General features: G+C 40.9%; 1 protein-coding gene across 1 annotated transcript in view; it reads left to right on the plus strand.

The window, feature by feature from the left end:
* LOC120798896 (sickle tail protein-like) overlaps positions 1–23,896 on the plus strand; it is a 48,079-nt gene that overhangs the window by 7,672 nt on the left and 16,511 nt on the right. The window contains exons 2-4 of the mRNA XM_040143691.1: positions 10,374–10,572; positions 11,560–11,758; positions 15,669–15,762. Of these exons, the coding sequence (XP_039999625.1) occupies positions 10,461–10,572; positions 11,560–11,758; positions 15,669–15,762 (405 nt within the window). The 5' untranslated portion in view covers positions 10,374–10,460. The remainder of the gene's footprint in view (positions 1–10,373; positions 10,573–11,559; positions 11,759–15,668; positions 15,763–23,896) is intronic.

Consider the following 23,896-nt stretch of genomic DNA (forward strand, 5'->3'; position numbering starts at 1 on the left):
ATGACAGAGAAACTTCTTGATAACATTGCGAAATGTTGATACATGGATTTCAAGATCTTTGCTGATTGCCTTGTAGTCTTTGGAATTGTTATGTTTTTTGATAATAGCATTTCTGATGCTCTCAGACAGCTCTCTTCTCCTCAGCATTGTGAAAAAAATGCTGGAAACAATCAGCCCGTTTTTATGAAGAAAAAACATCTTTCTAATAATAAGGTGTGGAGGAGGATTTTGAATTCTATTCTGGATTTTACACGGAGCCAATGCAGAGATGCTAACACAGGAGAAATATGATCTCTTTTCCTAGTACCTGTCAGTAATCGCGCTGCAGCATTCTCGATCAGCTGGTAGTATTTAAAGATTAAAGTGCAAAAACTGAAATCGATCTGATAAATGGGGCTTAAACCAGCTTAGAGCAGTTCCTTACCGATTAAATGTTCCAGTGTCTGTAATGGGATATGATGGTCAGTGGTATCAAATGCAGCACTAAGGTCTAACAAGACAAGTACAGAGACAAGTCCTTTTTCCGATACAATTAGGCCATTTGTTACTTTCACCATTGCTGTCTCTGTGCTGTGATGCACTCTAAATCCTGACTGAAAATCCTCAAATAAACAATTATTATGTAAAAAGTCACACAACTGGTTGGCGACAGCTTTCTCAAGGATCTTGGAGAAAAAAGGAAGGTTAGATATGGGTCTATAGTTGGCTAAAACATCTGGATCGAGGGTATACTTTTTAAGAATAGGTTTAATTACAGCTGTTTTTAACTGCGATACATAGCCTGTTAATAAAGACATTGATTACATCTAGTAAAAAAGTGCTAACTATGGTTAAAACTTCCTCAAGCAGGCTAGTTAGAATGGGGTCTAAGAGAAAGGTTGATGGTTTAGATGAAGACATTGTTGAAGTTAGTTGGCGACGGTCGATGGGAGAAAAACTGTAAGTATATATCAGGTTTTACAGCTGTTTCTAGTGTTCCTGTGTTTGAAGATAAATCGGTGCCGGTTCAGGGCAGGAGGTGGTGAATTTTGTCTCTAATAGTTAGAATTTTATCATTGAGGAAGCTCAAGAAATCATCACTACTGGGAGCTATAAAATACATGGATCAATGGAGCTTTGACTCTCTGTCAGCTTTTCTTTTCCTCTATTTAAGATGAGTAATAGGCTGCTCTTGCATTACAGAGGGCCTTCCTATACGTTTTAAGACTATTGTGCCAGGCTAAGCGAGATTCTTCCAGTTTGGTAGAACACCATATCCCTTCAAGTTTTCGCATAGTTTGCTGCAATATGCAGGTTGGGGAGTTAAACCGTGGAGCTAGCCTCCTTTGTTTTATTAATTTCTTTTTTAGAGGGGCAATAGAGTCGGGTGTCCTTCTCATTAATAACAAACCATGTTAGTTATTAACGTTAGCTCAGTCGAGGTGTCTTTATGTATTTTTATGCATGTTTCACAGCTGGAAACATCAAACTCAAGTGTTGCTCTTGAATGCAACCCAATAAATTTGTAAAACGAATCAGGTGAGGTGATGCAACATGGCTGCAACTCTGTCCAGCAATCATGTAGCGTAGTGAAAAAAGCACAATATAACGCAGAGGTGAGTTGTAAACACAACTCAGTTTGTCAGGCATCTGAGGAATTAACTGAGGTAAAATGAGATATAATAAAACATGATACCACTCTGTTGTCTTACATGGATGTGATGCCAGTTAAACGTCGAAGATCTAAAGTGGATAATCCAGCAAAACACAAAACAAGGGATCTGACGGTCAAGTACTTTGTTCTGAATGAGACTGGAAAAATACCCGTCTTCAAAGCATCATTTATGACCATTTTTTCTAAGTATAAAATATTGCTAAACGCCATTTAATCTTGGTGGAACTTTCTGCTGCTTATGATACAGTTGACCATCTCATACCCTTGGAGTGTCTCAAACATGTTGTAGGCATTCAACACAAGGCTGTTGACTGGTTTACATCATATTTGCAACATAGATCAGTGTCAGTTAAAATGATGAATTTCTCATTCTCCTCTGCTACTGTCTCCTGTTGTCTGCCACAAGGCTCTGTTGTAGGCCCTATACTACTCACATTGTATATGATCCCACTGGGGTCTATTTTTAGAAAATACAACATCCCTTACCACTGCAGTCTCTTTTAAGTTGTCTTGAAGATGTAAAGTGCTGAATGACCAGAAATTTTTTTTCAGCTAGATGAGAGTAAGACAGAGATCCTTATTATTGGCCCTGAGGTATTCCCAGATGGTTTCGCCAACACTCCTCAAATGTCTGTAGAAATGCCAGAAATCTAAGAATAATTTTTTGCTTTGTATTTGACAAACAAATAAATTCTGTTGTCAGTAGTAGCTTCTTCCACATTAGGTCAATAGCAACAATTAAACAATTTCTTTCATTAGGAGATTTAGAGAGTCTTACATGCTTTCATTACTTCATGTCTTGACTTTTACAACTCTCTTAAGGGGATGACTGACTGACTCCCATGAGTTCGACTGCAGCCAGTTCAAAATACAGCAGTGAGACTCTTCACTGATACCGGGAAGAAATACGACATTGCTTCTGTACTGGCCTCTCTCCTTTTTGGCTCGACCGCAACAGCGGGGTCAGTCCTGTATCGTGAATGTCCGTGACTGACCAAGTGATTGGCTGACTGACTGACTGACTAAGTGAGTGCATGATAAAGTTACACCATTGGTCAGCCGAATGCCATATGACTTAATGCTGATGTTACACCATTGGTTGGCCAGCCATATGTTGGAGGTTCCCCATTGGCTGTTTCTCTTTCAAAATAAATTGGCAAGAACAGTTTCTATTATGTCATGCACGGGCGATTACAGGCATTGTTGCCAACTTAGCGTCTTTGTCGCTAGATTTATCGACTTTTCACCCCAATTTTAGTAACTTCTCTTCACTAAATCACCAGCGACAAACCAAGTGACTTTTTGCGCAAAAGTTAGCATACAGTTATTGCATACAGGAGTCAGAAGTCAGAAGGATATACCTCCCAGAGGAGAAGTTGATTTCACCATTTTACAGTATAGTATTCTCGCAAAAAAAAATAAAAATAAATTCACACGATTGGTCCTTTGTTGCTTATATAAGATAATCATCAAATTGAAAACTGCCGGGCCCTAGAAAGTGTCAAGGTCAATATCACCGTCACCCTTTATGGTAAGAGATCACAAACAAAAAATCACTAGGACATCAGTCCTGGGGGCTCCAGGAATGCGCAGAGCAGTGAGCATACAGTATTTTTAGAGCAATACAGTCAAAAAAGCATACAGAAACACATGTAAAGTGAATAAATGATAAACTTTTATGCTTCATGCTAATTTACGTTCACTGTGCAGATGGCTGCTAGATGGCGCTAACAACCTGGCAACGTAGCAAGGACTGTCTGAATAAAAAAGAATCCTCACGTTGCTCAGCCCAATCCAGTGGCTTCACCTTTAATAATCAGATTTTACCTTGTCAACAAACACAAACAGAGCTCAGATCAGTGTGCATCTTTTTTTTTTTTAGTCCGTCTCATAGATGTGACTGTTAAATTCACAATGAGATAACGAGTAGCTAGAGCAACTGGAGTCAGGAGACACCATTACTGACCTGTAAACTGCAGCAGGTGTTTATATAGTGTAACTGGTCGTGTCGAGTTTACAGGACTGTTGCGACTCAACACAGCTAATGTACCAGCTATCATTTATGTTACTTGTTGACTAAAAACAACCTTTTTGTTCACATTGTAATAACGCCATTTTCATAATGGAGAAATGTACACGTCATACAAACAAAACTTTCAGTTAATCTTATTCATTCAATATATATCGCCCAGCCCTCAGCATCGTAAAACAAACCAGAACAATTTTATTAGGCAGTCAGTATTGTTGAACCCTGTGGGTCACCACTGTCTTCTGTCAGTTTCTCATGTAGACCTACAGGTACATTCTTTAATCATGTCAATCATTAGTCACCAAGCACTGAATTAGGAACACCTGTGCACCTGCTTATTAATGCAATTATCCAATCAGCCAATCGTGGCAGCAGTGCATTGCATAAAATCACGCAGTTACAGGTCAGGAGCTTCAGTTAATGTTCACATCAAACATCAAAAAGGGGAAAAAAATGTGATCTGACGGGCTGGTTTGAGTATTTTGAAACTGCTGATCTCCTGTGATTTTCACACACAACAGTCTCTAGATTTTACTCAGAATGGTGCCCAAAAAAAAAAAAAATGTCCAGTGAGTAGCAGTTCTGAAGACGAAGATGCCTTGTTGATGAGAGAGGTCAGACGACAATGGCGAGACTGTATGGAGCTGACATAAAGTCTACAGTAACTCAGTAACCACTCTTTACAACTGTGGTGAGCAGAAACGCAACTTAGAATGACCAGAATCTCAAAACAATGTTACCAACATCTTGAGGAATCCATGCCACAAAGAGCTGAGGCAGTTTTCAGAACAAAGGGAGGCTGTACCCAGTGTTAGTATGGTGTGCCTAATAAAGTGTTTCGTGAGTGCGCGCACAGTAGATTCGTGTCACTGAATATGTCCCGGTGCAAAAGATTTTCCAATTATAATATGATTAACCAGAACCCTCTGAATATGTAGACTTGCTCGCATGTGATGATGGTGAGAGCAGACACAGACAGATGAGGGTGTATCCTGGTGTGTTGCAGAGTCATAGGGCATTATTTAGCACCTTATCTTGTCATTACTCTATAGTGACTCAGTTTCTCTGTATGTGTGTGCGTATGAGAGAGTCTCTTTTTGTGTGTTTGTGTGTGTATGTTCACAAATCAGGTTGCAAACATCAGTTCAGGATCTGCATTGATGACAGCATTTGCTTACAGGACAGCATCACATGGTAGGCTGTACTTGTGAAGACTCTCTTTGATATAAAGCATTCCACCCTAACCTTAACTATTACCGCTTCATGCCTAAGCCAATTCTTACCCTCTAAGAACAATGCCAAGTGTGCATGCAGCTGGTTGCAGTTGCTCCCGCTTGTATTCTTATTTTTCCAACTCTTTAGCTTGTTTCCTAAGTCAGTCAAGAGGCCTGTGTTGTTTTGTTCTTTTGTGACTTCGTGTCACAAAAGTTTCACTAGTATTTTATTTAAACTCTGCCATCTCTAAACATGCTAGTTTTTCTGATACTGATTATTTCAACTTGACTCATGTTTTTGTATTTTTGTCTTATCATATCATAACACTGTACTCACATACAAGTTAATAGCTGAGATCTGGTAACACATGATCAGATAGGTTAAATATAATGTAAAATGTATGTTGTCAAATTTTCAAATGTATTGTTAGTTTTTGTTATTAAAAAATATCTTTGGGGAAATATCAGAAATTCCCCTTTTTTTCTCAGCTGCCTGGATGGTGTGTCATTATCTGTTTTTAACTGACAATAGTTTGAGGGGTGTTTCTGTGTTGGTGTTTGAATGACAACAGCTGGCAGCCTGACAGTGCCGGTGTTAGACCATAGGGAATGAGAGACAAAGTAAAGAAACTTGTGCTGTAGCTACCTGTCATGGACAGTGTGTTGTTAGAAGTGACTCTAAAGGGTAAGGAGCACAGCAGCATCTAACCAGACCCAAGTGACACTTGCAACTGCATTTGCATGCTGTTTAATGTGCTGCAGATGAGCAGCTAAGTAGCTATCTAGCCTGCAAACTGATGTTAGCAGTGCACTTTTTCCAAGTGAATGTTTATTTGTTGGCTAGCTAATTTTGCTTGTTTTTCAGAATCTCAAGTGTGACTGTCTGCGCTGGTTTTGATACAGTGCTAAGTATTCAGAACATTAATACAGTATTTCATAGAAGCCCCTTTGGCAGAAAGTACAGCTTCTAATCTCTTGGGTAAGTCTCTACAAGCTTTGCACATCTGGATTTGGGCAGTTTATCCTCTTCTTACAGGCACATTCTCTCAAACTCCATCAGATTGGATGTCAAGTGTCTTTGAACCGCCATATTCAGGTCTCTCCACAGATGTACTATGGGGTGTAAGTCTGGGCTTTGGCTCGACCACTCAAGGAAAGTCAGAGACTATCCTAAAGCCACTCCAGTGTTATCTTGGCTTTATACTTTGGGTAATTGTCATGCTGAAAGGTGAACGATCGTCGCAGTATCAAGTCACATGGACTCTGGAGCAGATTTCATTGAAGGGCATCTGTATTTTGGCTGCATTCATCCTTCCCTCAGTTCTGACCAGTCCCCCTGTCCCTGCCACTGAGAAGCACCCACCACCATGCTTCACCATAAGGATGATATTAACCAGATGATGAGCAGTGCCTGAAGTTCACCAGACATAGTGCTTGGAGTTCTGCATTAAGGGTTAAGTTTTTGTCTTATCAGACCAGAGAATCTTATTCCCTCATAACCTCTGAGTCCTTTAAATGCGAAGGCCTGATTGGTGGAGTGCTGCTGAGTTTGTCTTCCTTCCGATAGGTTCTCCCATCTCTGCAGAGGACTTAAGAAACTCTTTTAGAGTTACCGTTGGGTTGTTGGTCACCTCCCTGACCAAGACTGTTCTTGCCCAGTTACTCAGTTTACTGACTCAGTTACTCAAAATTATTGAGACCACTGTGTTCCTGGGAAGACTCAAAGCTTTAGAAATTGTTTTATACCCTTCCCCTAATTGATGCCTCACCACAATTTTATCACAGAGGTCTACAGAGAGTTTCTTGGAATTATGGCCTGGATTTTGTCTCGACATGAGCTATGAATTGTGAGACCTTATATCAACTGGTGTGTGCCTTCTTAAACTATGTCCATTCAATTAAATTTGCCACAGGTAGAATCCAATCAAGTTCTAGACACATCTCAGGGATACTTAAAGTAAACAGGAAGCACCTAACCTCAATTCAGAGTGCCACAGCAAAGAGTATGTATATGTTTGTAAATAAAATATTTAATTTTTCGATTTTTAATAAATTTGCAAAAATTTCTAAAATCATGTTTTCACTCAAGGGTGGCATGGTCGTGCATTGGTTCAAACTTGCCGGCCAGCTGAGGCCTTTTTTGTGTGGAGTTCTTCTCGTGCTTGCATGGGTTGTCTATGGGTACTTCTGCTTCCTCCCACAGTACAAAGACATGCAGGTTAGGTTAATTGACGACCCTAACTTGCCCATAGGTGTGAATGTGAGCCTGAATGGTGTCCAGGGAATACCCTGCATCTAAGTGGTATTCACTTTGTGATTATGGGTTACTGAGTGTAGATTGTTGTTATCTCTTTAAAATTAAATCTAAAACACAACTGTAACCGGAAACCGAGCTGTTTGACTTCCTGCTGAGGATACGGAAATAGCTCTCTATCCGGTTATATAAGGACTGGATGGCTCGTAGCAATGTCCCCTGGTACCCCACAAACCAACAGCACCCCCCACATGACCCCAGGAAACATGGTTCTAAGCCTTCTCCAAGTCCACAAAACACGTGTAGACAGCATGGGCAAAATCCCATGACCCCTTGAGTAATCATGTAAGAGTAAAGAGCTCCACTGGAGGAAGGTATCCACTGTTCCATGGCCAAGACAAAATCTGCATTGCTCCTCCAGAATCTGAGGTTTGACAATCAGACAAAGTGTGCTTTCCAGCACCCTGGCATAAGCTTTCCCAGGGAGGCTGAGCAGTGTGGTGGATAATTGGATGATAATTGGAGCACATCCGGTCCCCCTTTTTAAAAATGGGAACCACAACTCTGATCTTCCAGTGCACAGGGACTGTGCCCGACCTCTGTGTGACATTGAAGAAGCGCATCAGTCAAGACAGCCAAACAATGTCCAGAGCCTTCAGCCCCTCAGGGCGAATCTCATCCACACCTGGCGTATTGCCACCGAAAAGCTTCTTAACTACATCAGAGATCGCTGTCAGGGATATGGCTTCCCCCAAGTCTTAAAACTCATTTTGGTCAGGTTTAGGAGTTGCTCAAAATGCTCTTTCCACCCCTCAACGATATCCCCAGGTTCAGGTTCAGATGAGGCAGGCCATTCCTCCTATCCACCCCGTTCCAGGTTTCTCCATGGTGGTTCACATAAGAATTGAGGTTCCCCAGCGGAACTACAGAATCCCTAGGCAGTATCCTTTCCAGTGCCTCATTCAGACATTCTAAGAAGGCATCCTCTCCCCAGGAGTTTGATTCTAGACCCAGTGCTATGCACATAGGTCAATCCGGCTATATCTAGTTGGTATCGCTCCACCTCCCACACTAACTCTGGTTCCTTCCCCACAAGAGAGGTAAGGTTCCACATCCCTAGAACTAGTCTACAATGCCAGGAGTCAGCACACCAAATGTAAGCCCCCACCTTTGCCTACTGCCTGGCTGTCGACAAGGGGAAACACACCCCCCTGGCCATATAGAGCAGTGAAGACTGCCGGGTCATATAAAGCAGCTGAGGGGATGTAAGCTAAAGTGTACAGTGTGAGGTGATGGAGCATTTTCAACACTGGATCAGCAGCAAGCCCTTGCTAGATTCATCAGTACACTCTCAGACAAATGTAGAGCAGAATGGTGTACAAAAGCTTGTTGTTTTGTTTTGTTTTGTCAGACAGTCAGCTACAGACATAGGGCTTGATTTTCATGAATCCGGTTTCACGGTGCAGATCGCAGTGAAATGCGCCCTGCCCGGTAAATCATGGGTGTGCAAACGCCACTTTTGGTATTTTTGTGGCTAGGCGCATTGGATGCACCTGAAGCTCACGTGGTTACAGGGTGGGATCAGAAAAAATACATTATCATACATTATAGGTGGGCTGTTGGAGGTTGTGACAATCATGGCCAATCACATTCACTACTTTCATCACCTTTAAGCAAAGGGCTCTCCCCGTTATGTTGCAATGATAGTTTGGGAATCTTGTGGAGCATTTTCTCAGAAGAAACTTGAACTGGAAACTGCAGATCTTTACTTACAAATACAGCAGCTCAAACATCCTGTCAAAATCAAATGATGTCTCTTGTTTTTAATTTGAATTAACATTTTTTGACTGAAGATCTTATGGTCATCATGTCTTCTGAGCGTAATAGTGCCCAACTGTATTAGTCATCACAATGATCCATAACCATCTACAGTCAAATACCACCCTTGAAAAGCAGATGAAACATGTAGCTGTTGCCCCAGTTATCTGGTGTTTTGGATTGAGACAGTGGAGGAGGAGAAAGGAACAAATGTTCCAAGGAGGTTATTAGCGGAGAGAGAAGTTTTTCTTGACCTAAGATTTTTCATGAGACTGTGTGAACTGTTTTCAATGTGTCAAGCTCAAACATGCCTATGGAGTTTCAGTAGAAACTGTAGAATAATTAATCAAAGTTTGATGTGCAAATAAGTACAGAGGTTTTTGTGGTTATTTTGTAATAGTGTGGTACTTGTTGCACAAAGTTTAATAGCAGATCTGGTGTGCCTAATTGTGTCTATTGACAGTGACAACACACTCCAGTTAGTGACTGCAGATTGAACAGGCACCTGCTGCCTTCAGACAGCTGTAAGGAGACTCACCACAGTAAAGGAAAGGTTGTCAGTACAGACTGCCTATTAACTGTTGTAAATACAGAGCTGGTAAGAATCACTCATTCGTCTTTTTTCTATCTGGCTGGCATTAATGCTATGATTGGAACAATTTTTTTTTTTGTCTGCTTGTTCACTTATCAGCTAGTTGAAAAATGTAAAATAAAAGGGGCAAGGCGAAACAAACATGAATAAAGGGGTTTGTGTTATTTTAGGGAGGATTATTTGGGTATAATCGAACCAAATAAAGTGACAAAAATATTACAGAACACAGGTGCACTGAACTGGCGACCTGCTCTGAGTGTGTTTTGTATGGTGGGCCACACAAAATGCACTCATTCTTGGCACCAGGATTGCAGTGTGCTGCTGGATTGGCTAGACAACACCCTCTTCCCTGCCTCTTCTCCCATTAGGCAGATGAGGAGCCAACAAAATACCAGAATGGCATAGTAGAGAAAATAACCTCAGTGGAAAATACCAGTTTGCTGGTGCAACACTGCTTTCTGAGCCATACGCCGATATGAAATAGAATGCTTACTGACAATGTTGGCGAGCACTGTGGATATTACAAATGTGAGTGCTGTGACTAGTACCTAGAAATAAAGACTGAAATCCATCAAGTTCTTCTGATGACTGAAAGCAGTGGAGGAAGCAGCTGTGAAATTACTCGTCTCCTTGTAACAACTACATATTGCTTTTCTGAAAAGACCAACTCTGGAAGTTACAAGCTGTCTCATCATCATTCAAACTCACTGTCTTGTTCTAACTTTCCACAATTGCCACCATTCTCCCTGAAAAACTACAGTCATTCTCAGTTCAATTCAGTCTGGTCTTTTCTTCTTTTTGATTCCATCCAGGTGAGGAATCTCCAGGCTGCTGAAAGCTCCCTAGGTGCAGGTGTGCTGGGTTTAGTGGAGCAGCAGGACCCTGTACTTTCAGAGACCATGTCCAATGGAGAGGTGTTGGCCCCCACAGTTCCCTTTTCAAGGGGCTGTAAAGCCAGAGCAAGTCTTCCTGTGGGCCGCTTGAGTGGTCAGACAAGAGAGAGGCCACTTGGTAGGTAGACTCACACAAACACGCACACACACGCATGCGCATGCATGAGCATGTTGACAATAGACCGATGAGGGAGCTCTGAAGACAAGATTTTTTTGGCCCCGATACCTGATGCGATCAGCTAGAGAGAAGATGTCTCACTTTGTTGGATACAGAATACAGAAACATTCAGTCCAGTCACAGTTGTACAGTGGCAGCTACTCCTCAGGACTATGAGTGTGTGTGTACACACAGTTCCATTGGCTTTTCCTGACTCTCCTGTTACTTCTATTACACTTTTAGATTTCTTTGACGTTTCGTGACCTCACCAAGCTCTCGGCATAACTCTGGTTCTGAAGCTGAAAGCAGATCTGATCAGCTGCAGTATCTCTGAACACCGGTGTTCATAGTTGCAAGACCGTTAAAGAACAAATGAAAAAAAATGCAACTATCAGAGCCTTACATAAATCTCATCTTTGTGTAGCTTCCACTGCAGAGAGGTGTTGTTTCACCTCTGTAGTAATTTTCAAGGCTTTAGTTTGTTGTGCTGTACTTTAAGCTCACTGACAGGCCAGCAGTTGCATTATGATGCATTAAGGTGTCACTTACTGGATAGTGACAGTTTGCTACAGATGGTAATCAGTAGGATAAAAATTGGAATATAATAAGACCCTTAAAACTTCTTCAAATACCAGTGTATGGTCAAAGCCACCTGTAAAAGATTGTCACCAACCACACTGAAAGTAAGAGTATCACACGTGATCACACGTCAATCACACGTCAATCACCTGCGTAGTTAGTGTGATGTATTTTGTATATAAGGTGCAGGATTTGAACAGTGTATTAACTGTAATAGTGTCTAACAGTGACCCAGGGGTTGGACACATGTAGTCTAGCTGTCTTATGTCAGATGTTGTTATTCAGATTGATGGATGTGTCAGTATTATCACACTGTACAGTCCCATCTGAAGAGATTAAAATCCTCCCTGCCTGTGTGTGTTGTATCAGGTGTGTTGTACCTGCAGTATGGGGAGGAGACAAAGCAAGTCAGGATGCCGGCTAGGATCAGCAGTCAGGACACTCTGCGGGCTCTGTTTGTCACCGCCTTCCCTCATCAGCTCACCATGAATATGCTGCATTCTCCCAACATGGCCATCTACGTCAAAGACGCCAGCCGCAACATCTACTATGACCTGCAGGACATCAGGTGGGGGCCTTTTGATGTAGTAATTAGCAGTTCAACCGATGTACTAAAGTTCACTGACATGTGTGCCTCCTAGATTATTGTAACACAGAAGATTGAGAACATAAAATTATATACATACACGTTTTGTATGAATTTCTTGTGCATGGTTAGAGTTGGGAAAAACATATAATTTTGCGGAGAAATGGTACGCTAGTAACATTAACTAGCATTAGAAACTAAAAAGCAGTTTATCAATGGATCCCCAGTAATGGTAATAGTGAAGAGTTGTGTTGGCAGGTGTGATGTCAGAACATGATACTAAAAATGGTGTAATACTAATAAAGGTTTTATGATTTGTCTAAGGCTGAAGACTGTCAGTAATTTAATTCTCCTTAAAAGCGGTCAGTGTCGGGTTTGAATTTTAAGTGCTGGCTGACAAATGTATTCGGTCCGTTGTCTTTTTTTGGGGGGAAAATCCATGTTAAAATAAATCTCTAAAGTGACTCATGTGATCATGTTGATAGGAATATACAATACAGCTTGGGACAGACACATTCTTATAGTAATCAAGTAGTCTGCTTACAGTGTTCATCTTGGGTCTTGTCATACATGACAACATATGAAAAAAATTTAAAACTGTTGTGGCCTACTACTGCAGGCTATCATATGCTTAGGCTCTCTTCTAACTTATTTGTATGAGGTTTTTGGACAGCCGCAGTGTGTAACGACCATCCCTGCCTGCTCTCCCATTTCCTGGCATAATGCTTAGCTACAGTGCCCTACCCTTTAAAGAAGTGGCTGATGACACCTGTCATGGTAGCCTGGATGGAGTAGTAGTAACTATGGGCACTCAAAGATGAGGTCGATCATTGAGCGCTGCATAGGATTACTCAAGTGCAGGTGTGTGGCTTATGTTTAGGTTAAATATGAAAACTATCCACCCCCTGTTTATTTTAGCCCACACTTAAACTAGTATTCGTTATTAGAGAGTAATGTTATGGGATAATGGATAGCTATGGCATATGGGCATACTAATGCCTTTTTTTTTTAGATTCCACCACTTGCAAAGTGAAATCAGTGTGGAGCCAGAGAGGGCATGTGCCATCATGTGTGCAGCAGCTTTGCTGCACAACATTTGCATAGCCAAGATAGTGCATCTCCCAATGGAGGATTTGAGACCAGTGGAAGCAGAGGGTGAACATATGAGAGAACAAGCTTCAGAGGAGAATGTGCAAAAGCAAAATAATTTGGCTTATCAGCCTATTAAACAATTGTAATTAGAATTGTAGCTATTTTAATGCAAGAGAAATATCCTATAAATAGTCAAGCTGTGCAAAACGATTGCTGGGAAAATGTTCTATTCTTGATGTGATGAATATTATTTCTGTGGCCTAAAATGTATTGTACCAAGAAAAAAGTTCTCAAGTCATCATGATATCCAACTATTTGGATGTTTTGAGAATATCACATTTGATGTTTATTGTTCAGATTGAAATAAGGATTGTAAACAGGTTGTAAATAAATAAGTTATTGATTAAATCGTGTTCAATTCAAAATGTTTAGAAATACAATTAAATTTACTAATGTAGATGTTTAAAAAGATGTTAAAAAAAAGACAGAAATGCTGATCATAGGTCCAGACAGTGCAAAAATGTTATTGCAGGGTCGCAGTTACTGGACTGATTACTAAAGCTAACTGATTACTTTTAAGGCTCTGAGGGGCCTCACCACAACTTAATTGTCTGATCTTTTAGTGCCTTATGTTCCCCTGTCACTCCTGGACGTCCTCATATGCCAGTCTCCTTGTTATTTCAACATGTACACTCAAACACAAGGTGAAAGAGCCTTTTCTGTCAGGGCTCATGGAATTTAGAAGGACATTATTGCTTGAATCGCTTTTAAAAACTCAACTTTAAAAATCGTCTTTTATTTAGTTTTATTCTTTCAGTGTTTTTATACTGTGCTCTGTTTATATTGTAAAGCACTTCGTAACTCGGTTTTGAACACTTTATTGATTAAAAAAAAATCAACCAAATATTAACTGTAGAGTGAATCATAGAAAAATGTTAAACAAATGCAAATAACACAAACCAACCAAGAATCCGATTTAAAAATTATAGTATAAATGCAATAATGATTGACTTAAGTATGAAACAGAAATTAGGTAAATAACAAGAAAAAAACCCAAAAGAGAATAGTGGATAAATACTGAAGTGAATAATAACACCATGTATTTTTTCTGTCCTCTCTCACTTTAGACTGCTGTCAGTCAGCAGGTTAAGAGAAATGTAGAAGCAGGTGTGTATTCACACACATCGCCACATCAGTTTTAACATGTTTAGAATCCAAGGCTTCCTTAACTTTGGAAATGCTACACAGATGTTACTTGAGTTTTGACAAACTAAAGTAAGTGCAGAAAGCACAGTGGGCAGTTCAGGGGGAACTTGGAGAATTTTCAGTAACCACCTACTGTCCTGGCCTGGCTTTGCTTGTTTAGACGAACCTGTCTCTTAGAAATTATGTTTGTATACTCTAAATTCGTTTTGTCTATTACAGTGTCAACAAAATGTAATTTCTGCCTGGATTATGTTCTCTGGCAGCACTTTTTTTCAATAGAAAAGCACTATACTTTTGTATCACATGCAACTCATACGGAGGTAATTGCCGTCGAGGCTGAGCATATGAAGCACAGGACTCTCACACCACAGTCTGGGGTTCATATCCAAACTCCCATATAGGAGGTAAGGTTTAGGCAACAAAAGCAGTTGGTTAATGTGAGCGAGAGATGGTGGTTTTAATGAAATGTTAAAAAAGTAAATTGACTGGATGGACTGGGAGCACTTCCATCCAAAGTACATTACAATTAGCCTCTCATTCACACTTATACACACAGAAACACACACACACACACACATATTCATACACCGATTGCACCCATGCACTGGCCTAACCATCGGGAGCATTTGGGGTTTAGTGTCTTGTTCAAAGACACTTTGACATGTGGACAGGTGGGGATTGAACCACCAACCCTGCGATTAACGAACAGGCTACTTGCTGACCCACAGCTGCCCGTCCTCTTGACTTTTTCTATATTAAACCAAGACCACCAGCCTCCCCTCTGCTTCTCGAAGTGCTGCAAGTTCTTGAACAGAACCATAAAACACCTTAATCACGCTCTGGTCACCATGAATTGGCGATTGTAAAAGACAGATTCAAAACATTCTCAATAAACATTTTTCAGACATATTCTGTATGTTCATTACAAACATTTCCTGATTATGTTAGTAAAAAAAAAAGTAATTCTAGGGCATTACGTACCTCTCAAAACATATTTACTCTTGCAAATTAGTAGTGTACAGGATCAATGTAATATCCAGGAGACGGGGTTTATTTAATCTCCGCAGTTTTGGAAGTATTATTTACAGGCAGGTTCAGCAACACTCATCTGCTGATAAAGTAGTGTCACTCGCTCCAATTCAGAAGTATTTTAACACAGACAAATTATATGATGAAGATCTAGCAGGGATCAAAACATCATCTACTGTATATTGAGCAAAGAGCCAGCAAAATATTCATCATCATAGACAAAAATGACCAATTATAAACAATGTAAAACATCCGTCGTAATGAAAACTTACAGCACTAATGAATATATGTATTTAGAATGAGCCTTTTGTTACATTATTCCATGATGCATAGCCATATGATGGGAACAGACTTACCAGACGGATTAGTCTGTGCCTTTTTAAAGTACTGATCTGATCATTCTGATCAATCACTGTTTTCAACATGCATGAACTGAAAATAAATCTAAATCCTAATTAATCATTTGCACACATGTGAATGCTGATTCTGAATATAAAAATGTGTCCCTTTGTATGACTTCACACACACATTAAACTGTCACTGTGTGTGCTGTGTTTGCTTCCAGAAACATCACATCCCACTCCTGTCTGAAGGTTTATCATAAAGACCCAGCACAGGTGTTCACCCGCCATGGCAGGCCTGCCAAAACAGAGGGAAGGGTGAGTCAGCCAAAACTTTGCCTCTGTCTTCTCCCTTAATGTCTTTCATTGTGTCTTATAGTGTTGACGGGGTGACTACATGTTGATCAACTGTGTTTCAGACATGACTGATAAGACTTTGATGTGACTTTAAGGAATGATGTGTGTTCCAGGTGTGAGCTTTGTAACAGGAACATGATGTATCCTTTCAGAAATGCAAAACAATACGCCATAAACATTAGTTTGATACTGACAATCTGGAGACTCCATTATATGTGTGTGCTGTAATTACATATAACAGTAAATTGTGATAAAATATATTAAGGTTAACATACAGTATAATTTTGAAAAAATTACATATACAAGAAACAGAGATGTTATCACCATGTTGCTTGAAACATACAATTAGTTTCTCATTATTTTTCATTTTTTTATTTTTATTTGAATAACTAACAAGCAATGTACTAGTCTCAAACTATTAGAGAAAGAGTTAGTAAACTCTGTTCTACTGCTCAACGACTCACTTCATATCTGCCCTACTCATATATGCTACTCTGTAGCCAGAGTCAGATTTAAATCCTCACACATTTTACATGATTCTTTTCATTGCAGTTGGTTACCATGACTACTAATTAATAGAGCTGAATTGCTGTTTATCCTGTTTAAGAAATACATGGATTTCTGATGTTCTACTCACTGCCACTGATGCTATCTATTCAAATATCCTGGGTCACTCACAGCAGTAAAAAATTACTGTGGTCCAGACCTTGGGGTCCTCAATTGGAGCTACAGTAGTGTATGCTGCCTGCTCTTTATTCTTTGTGAAAAGATGCTATTCTCACATGTTGGTGTGGATTGTGGCTTTGTGTTTGACAATGCTGACGATGTTAGAGGTGCTAGAGGAAAGTTCATGGAGTGACCAAAAAAGAATAATCTTCTAGTAGCATGATTTAGATTGATTAGGTTTGATTTTTTTAGTGCATGAGTTGAAATGTTTGCCTGATGACTGTGCTAAAAGAAAGATCAGTTATTCAAGTCATGAATATTCATACCAAAATAACATTCTGTTTTGGCCAGTGGTTGTGACTATAACTTGTTTATTTGACTGACCAAAACATCAATCCTAAATGGGCTTTATTTTGTTATACTACCAGTCTTTTTGACTGTTCTTGCCGCACCTAGGTTGCTGGAGCTCCCTGTGTTGGTACCCCTGATATTTCTCCCCTCTATCTGCGCAGTATTTCCTGTGCCACTGGCTGCAACACTGCCAGAGCAGAATTTTTTCACCCCAATGCTTGGGCAAGGTGTTCTCTTTATCAAATCCTGCTCCTTTTTTTTCTCAAAATGCACCATTGGTGATTGTGGCCACTGAGCTCAATTTTAACTTCATCTGTCCACAGCACTTGTTTCATTTTGGAAATGACTCTGTCTTATCCAGATATTGCTTTGCAGACTTCAAACATTGACTTTTGTAATGAGGTGGCAGGTAAAGTTTCCTTCTGATGATTCTTCCATCTTGACCCTGAACGGTGCACTACCACTCCTGTGTCAGCTAAACCTTCCTGCAGCTCCTCTGCAGTCATATGGTGGTTTGGCTTTGCTTCTCTGCCCAGCAGACCTGTAGTTTTATCTGAAAATTTTCATGGTCCTCAAGATCTTGTCTTGACTTCCACAGTTCCGCTTAACTGCCATTTCTTAATGACTTTTCAGACAGTGGAAGTTTCAGACTGAAAGCGCTTTGATATCTTTTTGACCCATGGCCACAAGGTTTAAAGGATCAGAGAATTTATCTTCAGCTTAGAATTCCTAATGATAATTCTTCACCTGCCTTACAAGTCCTAATGACTCAAATAAGGCCTAATGAAGTTCTCAGACAGAAGTGTGCCCAAACTTTAAACATGCCACAATTAATGTTTTATCTTGTTTTTTTAGGTTCATGAAATAAAAAGTAATAGTGCATTCACACTTGAAGAAAGAATCATTTTAAATGTCTGTTTGCTGCAGGTGGTTGATTTACTTCTTTTCACTTCAAAAATCAACTACGTATTTCATTTTCACAAACTTTTTCATACAACTGTCTACAGTATATAAATATGCCCGTTTGATTTGGTTTGGTGAATAAAAAAGACATTTACTCATCTTATTTGAAGTCTGACACATTGAAATAGAGCCATATTTCCATTGTGTCAAGGGTAAATACGTAATCCTGCTTCCTGGAATGTGTCTCAGGTCTGATGGCCATTTAGACTGGTCTTTCTTCTTCCCTGGGACTCGTGGGGAGAAATCAGTGTCCCTTGAGGGACAAAGTCCTGCAGGTCTGCTTTCTTTCTTGTCCCTCTGCTGCTCGGGTTTGCAAAGTACTGATAAATACAGAAAAAACACACTTTGTGTGCAGAATTTTCAACTGAAACTATGCAATAAATATTTTTTTCCCTTCCCGTTACCTTCGCTCATCTTGTTCTTGTCCTTTCATCCATTTTAAAGTGAAAAATGTGTTTGTGCAGACATTTTTCACTCCTAAATCCACTTTTCATTACTGAGGTGGTCAGTCAGGTTGTAGTGAGTGTTGGCTATCAATCCTAGGGTTCGGTGGTTCAATCCCCAGCTCCTTCTGTGAATGTGTCAAAGTGTCATTGAGAAAACCACTGAACCCCTAAAAGTCCTCCCATGTTAGTGTAGCGCAAGAATATAACTGTCCATATAACCATAAACTGTTATTTTTATGTCTGTTTTTTGTACAGATTAAACAAACAAAATACAATTTGTTGATCAATGATATTTAGAGGTGTTGGTAGGTGGATTTTGTTACCATAGGACAGAGTCAGGCTAACTGCTTCTAGTCTTTATGCAAAGCTAAGCTAACCATGTCCTGACTCCAGCTCAGAGCTGAACACACAGACATGAAATATGATCTGAACAGCTCACACTTCCCAAAATGTTGACCTGTTCTTAAATAGTATTCTCAGCTCAGAGATCCTGAAAATATGAAGTGACCAAATTTAAACTGGTTTTCACCTGACAGCAATGACATATAGTTGATTTAAATAGGATTTCATCTGGAACGTGAAATGAAAGTTGACGAGATAAACAACAAGACAAGTGGCATTAATAAATATTACCCAAGGAATCTTGGATAGACTACAGCTACTAAATCAACATATAGCAGATGGTGTTAAAACACAGTATGTTATATTCCATTACAGAGGAGTGCCCCTTGAGCATATTGCTGGGCTCTGCCCACTGTGAAAAGACAGTGGGCAGCTGTCTGACTGTGTGTAGGTGTGATATGAGGAAAACATGTTGTACCACGTAAATGATGCAGTCCCCTCTAGGCGAATCAGCAAAAAATATGTCATCTCGTTTTCATCTCATTTCCCCCAGCTTTAAAATCCAGATAACATCTACTCAGTGTTTTCTGAGGTGCCCCTTTGTTACAGACACAAGAATTGTAGTCCTTGTGGGCCAATCGATGCAATCTAGGCAATGCTACAATGCACTGGGGAACTGCCCCTAATCTGACACACAATCAAATGCCTGCATGGGACATGACATATGGACAAACTAATATATTGCTTAGAATATGGTAGTAACAGCTCTTGTTACATGTTACCTTTTGATGCTGATTGTTAAAAACAATGGAGGAAGAGGAAACTGTCCAGCTTGTGGTGGAGGTCAATAGTTCAGCAAAACAATCTATTTCTATTTATTTTGTGCTCCAAACAGTGCTGTAGTCTGCATGATGTAATTAGAAAGCTATCAAATATTGTTATATGTAACGTCTTGAAAACGTGCCGTGAAATGGTGAGGTTTTAACCAACTGATGAAGAAAATTGACAATCTGGAAATGTTCACTGTTCAAGTTTTCAATAAACTGGATTCCTAACCCAAGATGACCATGATGACATCATCAGGGTTATTCTCTCAAACTCACCTGTATGTGTATAATCAGTGTAGTGCAACTTTAAATATAGTGCACACTGCAGAGTGTACATGGCGTCGTCATTAATTCAATTCAGTTTTATTTATATAGCGGCAAATTATAACAGAGGTTATCTCAGGGCACTTTTCATATAGAGCAGGTCTAACCGTACCCTTTATAGTTACATTTACAGGGACCCAACATTCCCCCATGAGCAATCACTTGGGGACAGCTGCAAGGAAAAACTCCTTTTTAACAGGTAGAAACCTTGAACAGAACCTGGCTCATGGTGGGCGGCAGTCTGCCTTGACCAGCTGGGCTTAGAGAGAAAGAGAGAGAGAGAGAGACGAGAAAGCATAAAACTACGGAAGAGAGAAGAAGTCAAGTAAGTAATGAGCATTGATGCGATATGAATGCGTACAAATAGAGAGCAAGAGGAGGAGAGAGGAGTTTGGTGCATCATGGGAAGGCCCCCGGCAGTATAGGCCTATAGCAGAATAACTAGGGGGTGGTTCAAGCCAAGCCCAAGCCAGCCCTAAGTATAAGCTTTATCAAAAAGAAAGGTTTTAAGCCTACTCTTAAACGTGGAGAGGGTGTCTGCATTCCGGACCCAAACTGGAAGATGGTTCCATAGTAGAGGAGCCTGATAACTGAAGGCTCTGTCTCCCATTCTACTTTTAGGGAGTCTAGGAACCACAAGTAAGCCTGCGTTCTGGGAGAGCAGTGTTCTACTGGGGTAATAGGGTACTATGAGCTCTTTAAGATATGAGGGTGTCTGACCATTAAGGGCTTTGTAGGTGAATAAGAGGATTTTAAATTCTATTCTGAATTTATCAGGGAGCCAATGCAGAGAAGCTAACACAGGAGAAATATGATCTCTTTTCCTAGTTCCTTTCAGTACTTGTGCTGCAGCATTCTCGATCAGCTGGAGAGAATTTAAAGATTTGTTGAGACAGCCTGATAATAAGGAGTTGCAATAATCCGGCGTAGAAGTAATAGATGCATGGACTACATTTTCAGCATCTTTTTGAGACAGGATATGCCTGATTTTTGCGATGATACCTAGGTGAAAAAAGGCAGTCCCTGAAGTTGGTTTTATGTGGGAGTATTTTTTGTTCACTCCCTTTGTACTCCCATACTGGAAGAATACTGCCTGTCCCTAGCTTCTTTGTGCTTCTGTTTGTTTGTGTCACATTTTACTCAGCACATATTATATCTGTACAGTATATATAAATAGTTAATAATAACCCCCCCCCCCCCCGGCGGGTGGTGTGTCTTCCTCAACCTGGGGTCCTCTACCAGAGCCCTGGGAGTTCGAGGAGTCTGCGCAGTATCTTAGCTGGTCCTAGGTGATGTTGTGCCCGCTGGAGCTGGAGCCATTCTCCCAGTTTGTGGGTCACAGCCCCTCTCTTCGATATACCATCCAACCACACTTATCTAGTACGAATGACATTCCGATGTCGTTGCTGTAGATCCTGGTGAGGTGGATCAGTGAGTCGATGTCTCACTCATTCCTGGCATACAGCTTGATGTCATCCATGTAGAGGAGGTGACTGATGGTTGTCGGAACTGGTACCCGTAGCCATTGAGTCTGCCTGGTTTTGCAGTCCTGGCTCTATCGACCAGTAGCTCGTGCTTAGCACCCCTGGTATTACTACCAATTCCTTTCTGGGCCCTGCTCATGTATTGGGCCATGTGCCTGTTCATCTTAGCCTTAGTACTGTCCGCCCTTGGGTTAACCACTCTGGTTGCATCCCATCCATCAGCAGCTGGTTCATTTGTGCTGCCAGGCGTTCATGGAGTGCAGTCAGTTTCTTTAGCCAGTAGGTGTGGATCATGTCTGGGCCCGGTGCAGTCCAGCTCATCATACCTGACACTCGTTCTTGGATGTCTGCCATTTAATGGTTACTGGATCTTGTTCTGGGAGATTGCTCTTAGATCCACTAGGCACTGAGCATCGGTTTTATAGCCTTGTTGCATGTAGCATGGTCCTTGTACCTCATCAATCTCTAGTTGTGATAGCAGTTGCCGTTTGCGGATGTTGGAACACTGAGCTAGTAGTTGTTTCTTTGTCAGCTTAGATGTTGCTTGTCGAAGCATCCATATATCCCAAAATCTCTGCATGTAGCCCCTCTCATCGGGGTTACTAGCATTCCAACAGATCCCTATTCCCTGCCCTGCTCCAACTATGTCTTCTTCCAGTAGCCCATTTCCCATCAGGGTGTCCTGGTTCCCCAACACCTGATGCAAACCTTGTTGACCCGGGCAACGTCCGAGCTGGTGTTACTCTCGAATTTGTGGTATCACTCCTAGTGTGGTAGGCCAGCAGCATCAAGGACCTTGCCTAAGGGTCCACACTGGATATGTGTTACCTGGCCGGGAGTTGAACTGTTTTTTTGTTTTTGGCACCATTTTAAGTAAAGCCGTCTGACACCAACAATCATTCCATAGTCAAAGTCACTGAGACCACATTTTTTTCCCCATTCTGATGCTTAATGTGAACATTAAGAAGATGAAGGAGCTCCTCACCTGTATCTGCAGGATTTTATGCATTTCACTGCTGCCATATGATTGGATGATTGGTTAATTGCCTGAATAAGCAGTTGTATAGGTGTTCCCGTTAAAATGCTCAGTGAGTGTATTTAGTGATGTCCCTCACACTATCTAGCAGGCTGTCCTTGGCAAGCTCAGCAGATAATTGACAGTGAAGGGTAATCGGCTCCCAGGCTATAAAAACCGGCCCATGTGATTACTTTTTCTCACTCTTCCAATGGCTGACATCCACGCTAAAATCATCTGCTTTTGGTTTTGCTTCTACAACACCGCCATAGCACTGCTTTCATTGTTGATGTTGCTGATCAACACATCCCACAATATGTTAGCTTTAGTTTTAAGGCATTTTATTTGTTTTTATGTATAACTGTTTTCATGTTTGGATAATTCTTCAATTCTTCTTAATTCTATTTATCAGTCACATACTCACTGTTCTGTCAGACTCTTGGAAGGGGAGGGAATTATTTTCTCTGTCAGTTCATTGAGCATCTTATCATGACATTTGTAATTTTTGGCTGCTTGACAGATGAGTCATCCTCCAGTGTGCTTCTGCAGTAAAGACGCAGGAGACACTTTCACCTGTCATGAATTTATTTTCTCTGTGGCAAAAACACCCGTTACTTGCAATCAGCTAACAAAACACTTTTAGGGCTGACTGACCAGAAACCATCCATGTTCTGGAAAAGTGGACCAACTCTTCACCCTTGCAGGGTTACTGGAGGTGTCATGGGATTTTGCCCATCCAGTCTACATGTGTTTTGTGGACTTTGAGAAGGCTTACAACCAAGTCTCCTGGGTTGTCTTGTTGGGGGTACTGGGGTTGTTATTATGAATCATTCAGTCCTTATATAACCGGAGTGAGAGCTGTGTCTGTATCCTTGGCAGAAAGTCACACAGCTAAGTTTCCAGTTGGTGTTGACGTCCGTTGGGGTTGTCGCTTGTCACTGACTATTTGTGATTTTCATGGACAGGATCTCAAGGTGTAGCTGGGGGAGGAAAGAATAAGGTTTGGGAACCTCAGAAGTGCTTCTCTACTCTTTGCAGAGGATTTGATTTTGTTGGCTTCATCAGACAGTGACCTTCAGCACACATGGTTTGGAGCACATTGTAGCTGAGTAGGAAGCAGTCGGGTTGAGAGTCAGGACCTCCAGGTCTGAGGCCATGATTCTCTGTCGGAAAATTGTGGTTTGCTCCCTCTAGGTTGGCAGTGAGTTGCTGTCCCAAGTGAAGGAGTTGAAGTATCTCAGGGTCTTATTCACTAGTGATATTAAAATGGAGCGTGAGTTGGACATGTGGATTGGTGTTGTGTCAGCAGTAATACAGACATTGTATCGGACCGCTGTCCTGATAACATGAGTTTGAGATGTTTATAAAATGATCAATTATACACTATCATGTGTGTTGCCAATTACTGGGATTATAGGAGCTTTTAGTCAATGAGGGATTCTGATTCTGTCAGAAACTGTAAATGCTGTTTTTCACCCATGAATCTGACAGATAAGATGTTGACAGAGCGTTGCCTCCTCCACAGTCCTCTGTCTTCTTTTCGCCTCTGCTATTCACATACACAATAACAGTATGGCGTGAAGGACAGTCCAGTTATTCTGTGGAAGGTCCTCCGTTTGTTGCCCCATGTTATTTTGCACATACAGATAGTTGACATGCTTGAAGACAGACATGCTG

Source organism: Xiphias gladius, chromosome 14 (genome assembly GCF_016859285.1).
Source record: "Xiphias gladius isolate SHS-SW01 ecotype Sanya breed wild chromosome 14, ASM1685928v1, whole genome shotgun sequence".
In the NCBI taxonomy this organism is placed as follows: Eukaryota; Metazoa; Chordata; class Actinopteri; order Istiophoriformes; family Xiphiidae; genus Xiphias; species Xiphias gladius.